Below are 10,474 nucleotides of genomic sequence, written 5' to 3'. Positions count from 1 at the left end.
TCAAATATTAGTTATGGTTTTTTCCCTTTTCATGAATTTGATTGTTGTGGGTATGAAGCTTGTTGGAAAGATCACGGCGGTGGGGGAAGGGAAAGCGGGGATCTTGTCGAAAAAGTGGGAAATAAGGGGTAGATGAGGTGGTTATACACAAGTTTAAAGTGACTGTATGTCGGTAGTGTTGTTTAATTTCTTTTATAAAAAAATATATAAATAATAAAATTAATTAAAAAAGATATTAATAAAAGCATAATAGTTTTTTTAGGTGGAGGATAAACCAAACACCTAACAAAAATATACTATAGGAAAAATAGGAGTTAAAAAAAAAGTCAAAAGTCAAGAACGTAAATTACCTCTCAAACCATAGGGACTATTTATGTAATTTACTCTTAAATTTATTTCAATCATAGAATCGTAAGTTTCCAAGCAAATTCCAAATCAAAGACATTTCTTATCAAAAGGAGATGACTTGGACTATCTTGGTATAAACCACTTTTTGGCGCATCCAGATCATAAATCGAAGTCTCAAATCAATCATACCTTCCCATTACTCATAATGGTTGATCTGTCAGAATTTCTAGAAGAACCTTCATCTTCTTCATCAGCTGATCGTCATAGATATGATGTATTTTTAAGTTTCAACGGGTGTGACACTCGTGATACTTTCATCGATCACTTGCATAAGGCCCTAATGGATGCGGATATCACTACCTTCTTGGACGATGAAATGATCAAAACAGAGGAAGATCTGAAACCGGAAGTGAAGAGTGCAATTAAAACCGGGAAAGTTCTAAACCTAGAACTGGAGCGTGCGATTAAAGAATCTAGGGCTTGTATTATAGTGTTGTCTAAGAATTACGCTAATTCGCCCCGGTGCCTTGATGAATTGATGTTTATCCTTGAGCAGCGTATGTCATCCAACAAAATTGTTGTCCCCATCTTCTATCATGTTGATCCCACCCATGTCAGGAAGCAAGAAAGTACCTTTGGACTTGCAATGGCTGAGCACAGACGGATGATGGAGGCTGAGATAGATGCAAATAAAAGAAGCGAATTGGCTGAAAAGATTGACCAATGGAAGAAAGCCCTTACAGAAGTTGCTAATTTAAAAGGGAGGGATGTAAATGGCAGGTAACCATATGTTTTTACCCATATTTCCATGCTCCTTCAGTTTTTTGTGTATGTAAATTGGACAAAGAAATACATAAAATTTAATCTAAGCTTGAATTATGTTGAGTTCTTTAATTTAATTATATAAAAACATAAACCATTCTGAATATTTATTCTCTTACCCTAATTTAATATTTTTAGGTAAACCATATTAACAATCTTTATATGCTTTCTATTAAACACCAAAATTTGAAAGGTTTGCTATCCTTTAGATTCTAGCAAAATCACATCAATAGTTAAGCTTGATAGTCTTGTAGACAAGAGCCACAGTAACAATACCTAATTTCCATATAGTATAGGCCATAGAAATCTCCTGTTCAGTTAGTTAATTATGATTAGATACTTATATGTAAACATTATGACTGTGTTTTGTGGTTCTTACTAAAATCAAATTTCAGGCGAGAGACGGAGTTTATTGAAGAAATTGTTAAGTACATCTACCGTAGATTACATACACCCTTAAGGAGTGCTCTCCCACTACTTATTGGGATGGAATCTTCCATTAACTATGTCACTTCATGGTTGAAAGATGCATCCTCACATACAACCGATGTTCTCACCATTTTGGGTATGGGTGGGATCGGGAAAACATCTTTAGCCAAATATGTTTACAGGTCTCATGCTCATGAATTTGACACAAGCAGCTTTATTGAAGATATTAGTAGGAGATGTGATGAAAAGCTTAACAGAAGCAATTTTATTGAAGATATTAGTCCGAAATCTGAAAATTTTAATGGGTTGCTTAGTCTACAAAAACAACTGTATGATGACATTTCAGAACAAAGTTCAGTTCAAGTTCATGATGCTTCTACGTACACCTCAGAGATAGAGAATGTAGTAGCATGTAACAAGGTGTTTCTAGTTCTTGATGATATTGATAGTCTTGACCAGTTGGATGCATTACTTGGAAGCAAAGGTTTTCATCCAGGAAGTAAAATTATCATAACAACAACGAACACATGGTTGATCGAGAGTTCTGCATTATTCCAAAAGAACGCAAAACCCAAGCATGCTCAATTCTTTCTTAACGGCTTAGATAAGACTGAATCACGGACACTTCTGTGTTTTCATGCATTCAAGTCCAATGTTACCCATGCTGGTTATGAAGAGGTGTTAGAGGAGCTTCTGAAGTATTGTGAAGGACATCCATTGGCTCTTGCAATTTTGGGCAAATCTCTATATAATCGAGACGTAGTTTATTGGAAAGAGTTCATAGCTTCCCTAGAGAAAGATATTGATCCCGATATAATTAGTGTGTTGAGAAAGAGCTTTGACTCTTTGCCATCTGAAAATGATAAGGAATTGTTTAAGCATATTGCTTGTTTTTTTGTTGGAATGGATAGAGATGTTGCTACAACAATATTAGAAGCATGTGATATAGAAACAATATCTGGAATCACGAATCTCATGGACAGATGCCTTCTTAGTATTGGACGTGATAACAAATTGAAGATGCATCAGTTACTTCAAAACATGGGAAGATTCGTAGTACAACAAGAATCACCTAACAGGCCATGGGAGCGAAGTCGATTGTGGTGTCATGAGGAGTCACTCAAAGTGTTGTTGCAAAAAAAGGTAACATGCCATTGAAACTTGTTCAAAGTACTTTTTATTAACATTCTTTTTTAAAAAAAATTGGCATTCCATTTTTTCTTAGGGTACTGGAAATGTGCTAGGTCTCATCCTTGACATAAAAATGCTTAAGAATAAGAAGTTACGGGAAGCATTTGAGCTGAAAACAGATACATTGAGTAAGATGGATAAGTTGATGCTACTACAACTCAATTATGTGCAAATCAATGGGTCTTATGAGAACTTTCCGGAAACATTAAGATGGTTGTGTATGCATGGGTTTCCTTGGAAGTCAATCCCTCCAGACCTACCAATGGAGAACTTGGTTGCTCTCGACATGTCTTATAGCAATATTGAATCATTTGGGATTTTTAATTATCCACAACGAAGTGATAAGAGGCTAAAGGTAACTTACCTCTATTTGTTACTCTTCTATGTTGAGTTGATAAAATTCACTACTAAATTCTAACTTATCTCAATTTCAGAAATCGATTGGATCGTCATCAAAAGACAAAGTGTTGCTTGGATCATTGAAGATTCTTAATTTAAGTTTCTGTGATCAGCTTAGTAGTTTGCGTGGCTTTGAGGATCTCCCTGTACTTGAGAGGTTAATAGTTAGAAACTGTGTTAGTTTGCTTGAGGTATGTGAGTCAATTTCGCAATGTGGTGAACTTGTCCACATTGATCTGAGCTACTGCAAAAAGCTTCAAAAGTTTCCAACAAGTCTAGGCATTTTAGAGAAGGTTAATTCACTTTTTGTAGATGGTTGTAATCTTGATCAATCTCAAATCACGGTTAGTGTTAAGGATTCATCATTAATGCCTTCCCCTCTCTCCGCAATTCTTCATCCTATGTGTGATCCGCAGTTCCTTACGTTATCTTTTCCAAGGTCTTTAGTAAGGTTGTCACTTGCAAATAATGATCTGTCTACTGAATCCTTTCCCATGGACTTCAATTGGCTATCCAAGTTGGAAGAATTATATTTAGATGACAATCCTATCTTTTCCCTCCCCAATTGTGTGAGAAGCCTTTCTAGGCTTGAGATACTTAGTATGAGAAACTGTAATTTTCTGACGTCAGTCGAGCATCCTCCAAAAACACTAAGAGAGTTGATCCTCGTTTTTGATACTGAACCTTTGCTAAGAAAAGTTATATTTGATCTAGAAATGTCCCCACTCAAGTTATCATATGATTGGAGATGGATTATGCCTTCGTTCTTTGAAATTGAAGGCATGGTGAAAATCCAACCAATGTCAGGTGTTGAAGAAAAGGTATTACATAGTTTGGGCTGGACAAACCTAGATTTCCTCAACAAAATGCATAAGGGGAAAGATGCTTCCTATAGAGGGTCAAAGGCATCTGAAATCCAGGTTTGCTCTGGTTAATTAGGTCTTTGTGTTAATATGTATACATAATTCATGGTGATTAATTAGAACGGTTGTATTTGGCAGATGTATTATGAATTTGGAATATTCAGCACAATCTACCAGGGAAAAGAGTTGCCCGAATGGTTTACGCATAGAAGCACCGGGTCATCAATATCATTTATCATCCCATCATCATCATCATCATCATCATCATCATCATACAACCTCAAAGGACTGAATTTTTGCTATGTGAAGCAATTCCAAATTCAAAACAATGAGTCCCGTTATTTGCCAATTATTGAAATTCGCAATATAACAAAGAACCGCATATGGATGTACCATCATTACTGTGGCAGTAATGTTATTGTAAGTGGAGGGTGTTTTGTGTTGTTAAGCCATTGGATGTTTGGGATGAACGAGATGGAAGGTGGTGACCACGTTAAAATTACTATTAGTGTAACAAAGCAACATCAACTTGCAAAGGAGTTGGGGGTGAAGCTCGTGTATGATGATGGAAACAATGATGAAGAAGAAGATGCGTTGGGTTATTACAAGTCATGGAATCACATCATTGGTGGAGATCTCTCTGCTTTTCAAACAACAACAGGAGTATACTTGCTAAACATTGAAGGATTTACACGGCATGGCATTGAAGTGGATCCATGTTATCATGGATTAATTGAAAGGAGTACCCGCTATAAAGGTACACATCATTCTTGTCAAATATTGTCCTATGTATTATTGCTTCACAATTATCACGTATTTCTGAACCAATATTTTAACGTTTTTATTGTGTGTGTGTGTATACACACACATTAGGTTAGGTATCCGTGTATTACAATTGTTTGATTAAAAGAAAAAGTTAAATAGGAATGAGGAAACTTTGAAAATATATATTAGAGATATGGAGGGAGGGAGGGCACATTCTTGTCATAAGTGTCTCCAAAGTTATATATATATATATATATATATATATATATATATATATATATATATATTTATATTTATAGAGAGAGAGAGAGAGAAAACTGCATAAATGGTACTTCTGGTTTCTTATTTTACGTGGTCAAGGTCCAAACCTTTGAAAAATTGTAGATTTGGTCATTTTCAACAAGTTTTATTGCGGTTTTGGTCCCTCCTCCGTTAACTTTAACAGTTTGGGTGTTAAATTTTTTAAAATGACTGTTTTACCCTTAGGGACCATTTCTGCAATCAAACTACAAAGACCTATTCTACATATCTTCTTTTTATTTTTATTGAGTTATTATATATTAATAAATGTTATTTTTAATATATAATATTTATATATTAATAAATATTGTTTTATTAGATTATTAATTTCTTTTAATTAAAATTTTTTAATTTTTTTGTTATTGGATATTTTAATTGGATTATTATATATGAATAAATGTTATTTTTAATATATAATATTTATATATTAATAATTATTATTAAATTGGATTGTTATATTAATTTATTTAATTTTGTTTATTGGAATAATTCTTCTTTATTGGATTATTATATATTAATAAATATTATTTTTAATTTATAATATTTATATCCTAATAAATATTACATTATCAGATTATTAATTTCTTTTAGTTAATTTTTTTAGTTCCTTTTTTTGGATTAATTCTTTTTTATTGGAATATTACTTTTAATTAATTAATTTTTTATGTAATAAATATTATTTATTATATTATTAATTTATTTTTATTGTTTAATATTAATTCTTTTTAATTTTATTAGTTCCACCACAAAATTATCGGAATACGCAAAAGCGTCGCATGCCCATCAACAAAAATCGTCGGGATCACCGCCAAAAACCTTTATCAAGGGTCCGACGTACACCCTTTTAACTATTTCCACCCAACTTCTCCGGTAGCCACCTACGACGACCTCTTCACAATTCGTTGAAATCCTCCATATACCACACAACGCGTAACAAACTCCTACAAACACTAAAAGTGGTGGTGGTGATCGGGTGATGGTAGTGGTGTTATCGCAGGTGATTACCATCATCATTGGATGGAAAAGGTTGGTGGGTTTCTGTCCGACCTCCAATGAAGATGTTTTGTGATGATCCCGACGATTTTCGATGATGAGAGGCAATGCTTTTGCGTATTTTGACGACTATGTGGTGGAGCTAATAAAATTAAAAAGAATTAATAGTATACATAAAAAATAAACTAATAATCCAACAGAATAATATTTATTATATAAAAAAATAATAAATTAAAAGTAATATTCCAATAAAAAAGAATTAATCCAAAAAAAGAAATTAAAAAAATTAACTAAAAGAAATTAATAATCTGATAATGTAATATTTATTAGAATATAATATTATAAACTAAAAAAGAATATTTATTAATATATAATAATCCAATAAAAAAAATACTCCAATAAACAAAATTAACTAAAATAAATTAATAATCCAATATAATAATATTTATTAATATATAAATATTATATATTAAAAATAATATTTATTCATATATAATAATCCAATTAAAATATCCAATAACAAAAAAATTAAAAGAATTTAATTAAAAAAAATTAATAATCTAATAAAACAATATTTATTAATATATATAGTTTATATTGAAAATAACATTTATGAATATATAATAATTCAATAAAAATAAAAAGAAGATATATAGAAATGGTCCTTGTAGTTTGGTTGCAGAAATGGTCCCTGATGGTACAATAGTCATTTTAAACAAGTTAACAGCCAAGTTGTTAAAGTTAATGAAAGAGGGACAAAAACCACAACAAAACTTGTTGAAAAGGACCAAATCTACGACTTTTCAAAGGTTTGTATCTTAACCACATAAAATGAAAAACCATACGGACCATTTTTGCAGTTTTGTCTTAAATGGATGATTGAGATCTTTATTGGGTCGATTATATATATATATATATAAAATTGAAATCTTAATTGGGTCGATTTGTTGGGTCAATGAACAAAGTTTTTTGATTTGGTAGATTGCATCTAGATCAAAACCAACTTTGAGAGACCTATCTACAAGTACTTTATCCAAGTAAATGTATTTGAGTGATAATTAACATGCTTCTTTTTATTTGTTTTAATCAGAAGAGCAAGTGTACTTCAGAGCTTTATCCCAAAGGAAGTTTGGCAAAATTTGTCAGACACCGAAGGTATATCTTTTGATATTTGACCTTTCTCTCATCACATCATTAAAAGCATAATTGTCAAATCGTGACTCGAAATATAAAGAGAAAATGACAAAAATAGCCATTTACACTAATGGCATTACAAAAATAGCCAAAAAAAATCGAAATTACAAAATTAGCCAACGATTTCGCAGATGGAGATGCCCCACTGTGAAATGAGCATCTCATCTGCGAATGTACAAGCACCTAAAGCACAGCTGTGCTTTAGGTGCTTGTACATTCGCAGGTGCTTTTAATTTTTTTTTGTATATATAGGGGTAAAATCGCAGATGGAATAGGCCCATCTGCGATTTACTCTCACTCTATCTGCGAAATTGTGGGTTTTTTTTTTTTTTTTTTTTTTTTTTTTTTAGTTTGACTATGAAATGAATTGGTTTGACTACGAAATCATGTTGCTATATAAAAAGTTTTGTAGAAAAGTATCATTTTGGTTGTTATTTGTTTAGGAACTTTCTCTACAATTTGCTCAAAAAATGTAGTCAAACCAATTCATTTCGTAGTCAAACCAAAAAAAAAAAAAAAAAACAAAAAAATACCACAATTTCGCAGATAGAGTGAGAGTAAATTGCAGATGGACCTATTCCATCTGCGATTTTACCCCTATATATACAGAAAAAAAATTAAAAAAAAAAATTTAAAAGCACCTGCGAATGTACAAGCACCTAAAGCACAGCTGTGCTTTAGGTGCTTGTACATTCGCAGATGAGATGCTCATTTCGCAGATGGGGCATCTCCATCTGCGAAATCGTTGGCTAATTTTGTAATTTCGATTTTTTTTGGTTATTTTTGTAATGTCATTAGTGTAAATGGTTATTTTTGTCATTTTCTCAAATATAAATTATCTACTTGTGACTCGAATCCTAATCCTAAGAGTCATATTGAAAAAAAATTATATGTAAATATGTAATACATGTATAAAGACATAATATTTGTTGAATATTAATGCATATTTGTAAATATATGTGGAGCCCAAGATTCTCTCCAAAAGAGCCTTGTGGAGAGAAGGGGAATTCCAACATATATAGTCACTTATATCATAGTGTCACACCGATGTGGGACACACTAACAATATTTACTTTTATTACTTTAAATTATGCCAATATATAATATACATGCAAATACAATTACAAAGTAAATAGATTAATACTAGAGAGAGAGAGAGAGAGAGAGAGAGAGAGAGAGAGAGAGAGCAACTCGACCCGAACTACTGATTTGTTTAGGGTTTGAAATAACTCGTACGAGTTTGACAAGTTTGAATAAAAAGCACAACCAAATTTGTTAATAAAAGGCAATTACCATTATTTCTGAAAATTTCATAAAAGGGAATGAATTGATATGGCAAATGTTTTTTATTTTTATTTTTATTTTTAATCTTTCATTTTGTTCAACTAGCATCCTATCGTCCAAATTAATGTTTTTTATTTTTATTTTTATTTTTAATCTTTCATTTTGTTCAACTAAGCATCCTCTCTTCCAAATTAAGCTACCCAGCTTCTCTCAATTATTTGTGATTTACTCCCAAGTTATCCTGCTTGTTCAATGTTTTCAATACCAAAGATTGTGTGCTAAAAGAGATCAATATAGTTAGACAGATTTTACATGCCTTTGTCATTTTTTTAGACAATTTCTCTAATGGTCCCTGTGGCATGTTGAGGATATTTTCAGAAACGTTATAGGGGAGTCCCAAAGATTTTGCATGGTTAGCCGTTCAGGCATTAAATCTAGCTTTTGAGTTGTTATTTTTTTTAAATGACCAATATGCCCTTGGATCGAATCTGAAAATTATAATACACCTCAGGGACCATTTCTATCATTTACTAAGAACTTTGATTTACTCATTTGTTCCGATTTGGTTTCCTCACCATGTTCGTATTTGATTCAATTTTTTATTTCCCCACCAAGTTCCGATTTGGATTTAAACTTTCAACACCAACGACCTTTTTAAACATTTATTGCAGATTCTACCATCTCCATCCACCGGTTCCTTCTCATTTCATGCCTTCAATTGGCAGAATCTCAGCAGCAACATCCAAAACCATGAACAGAGCATCAAAAAAGAGCAAAAAAGCTTCACAGATTTCTCTTTTCAGCAACCATCAAATCATCAAACTGTAAGTTTTCATCATTCTGGGTTCTTGTGTTTTTCATAAACAAGAAACGGACAATAATTTTATTACTAATTTCAGGAGCAGCTATGGAATCAACAGAAACCCAGAGAACAAGATGAAAAAACATTTGTGCAATCAGAACACCCATCTCAGTTCCAAAATTTCTCCGAAGAAATTTCCACAATTCAAACCGATTCAAATTCGCAGATGCAAAGTTCTCAATTGGGTTATGCAGGCAGCAACATCAATTTCGAAAATCAATCATCGCAAATAAAAACAGATGATGGCTATCGTTGGAGAAAATACGGGCAGAGGAAAGGAAACAATAATAGAAGCTATTACAAGTGCGTGTCTTCAAATTGTAAGGTGAAGAAGACAATAGAAACAAATTTTGACGGTCAGATTACAAAGATTGCTTACACGGGTAGCCATAATCATCCAAAATTTCAATCTACTCGAATATCATCAGCTTCAAATCATTCACAGATGGCCCAAGCTTCTAGTAATCATGAATTTGATAAGTTATATTATGATTATCATGGATCTGGGCAGTTCGATTCCGTTGCCAGCCTGGAGAATTCGTCTATTTATTATGACCTTGACCGGAGTAGCTCCGGTCGGCTCAAGTACGATGGCATGCCTGATTCCAAAAATGGGTTTATCTCTGATGGTAGCTCTGGTGGGGACGAGCCTATTAGTATATATTAGCTTAGCCCATATTTATTATTGTATAGTCGAATGTTGTGTTGTACTATATATTTTTGTTAATGAAATCATTCCAACTCATGGGAAAATATTTACCGTCATATGGTAGCAAAGCTCCCCACCATCTAACCCTAATTTCCGTCTCTCCCCCTTCCATCGACCTCTTCTTGGCTTCCTTCTCTTGCTTGCTTCTTGCTTGATCGTTTCTCATGGTGGGTGATGATAATACCAACCCATACACTGAAAACCTTAAACCCTATTGCATCACCAACATCATGGCCTTCGTTCCTCTTGTGCTTGATCTCTCCCAACTCAATTATGATGCTTGGAGTGTTCTTTTCTCTACCCACTACGAAGCTT

The 10,474-nt window shown here is 32.8% G+C and overlaps 1 protein-coding gene across 2 annotated transcripts; it reads left to right on the top strand.

Annotated features, from left to right (window-relative positions):
* Positions 1-437: 437 nt before the first annotated feature.
* Positions 438-10,209, top strand: LOC111899428 (disease resistance protein RUN1). Of its 2 annotated transcripts, XM_052771845.1 has the most exons (8): positions 438-1,128; positions 1,566-2,742; positions 2,825-3,145; positions 3,225-4,109; positions 4,191-4,809; positions 7,201-7,265; positions 9,260-9,412; positions 9,488-10,209. In XM_052771845.1, the coding sequence occupies exons 1-8, from the start codon at positions 554-556 to the stop codon at positions 10,115-10,117; spliced, it is 4,425 nt and encodes a 1,474-aa protein (XP_052627805.1). In that variant the 5' UTR covers positions 438-553; the 3' UTR covers positions 10,118-10,209. The 2 variants fall into 2 exon arrangements, with proteins under 2 accessions (XP_052627805.1, XP_023751053.2); XM_023895285.3 differs by lacking the exons at positions 7,201-7,265; positions 9,260-9,412; positions 9,488-10,209 and adding an exon at positions 5,856-6,292.
* Positions 10,210-10,474: the final 265 nt, after the last annotated feature.

The sequence above is a fragment of the Lactuca sativa genome, chromosome 1 (genome assembly GCF_002870075.4).
Source record: "Lactuca sativa cultivar Salinas chromosome 1, Lsat_Salinas_v11, whole genome shotgun sequence".
Taxonomy (NCBI): Eukaryota; Viridiplantae; Streptophyta; class Magnoliopsida; order Asterales; family Asteraceae; genus Lactuca; species Lactuca sativa.
This window is presented reverse-complemented; position numbering and strand designations above follow the sequence as displayed.

Excerpts from the sequence above, each read along its gene's own strand:
- LOC111899428 (XM_052771845.1), top strand. The coding sequence starts at position 554 with ATGGTTGATCTGTCAGAATTTCTAGAAGAACCTTCATCTTCTTCATCA. Across the intron at positions 1,129-1,565 it reads GGGAGGGATGTAAATGGCAG|GCGAGAGACGGAGTTTATTG; the intron begins GTAACCATATGT and ends ATCAAATTTCAG. Across the intron at positions 4,810-7,200 it reads AAGGAGTACCCGCTATAAAG|AAGAGCAAGTGTACTTCAGA; the intron begins GTACACATCATT and ends TGTTTTAATCAG.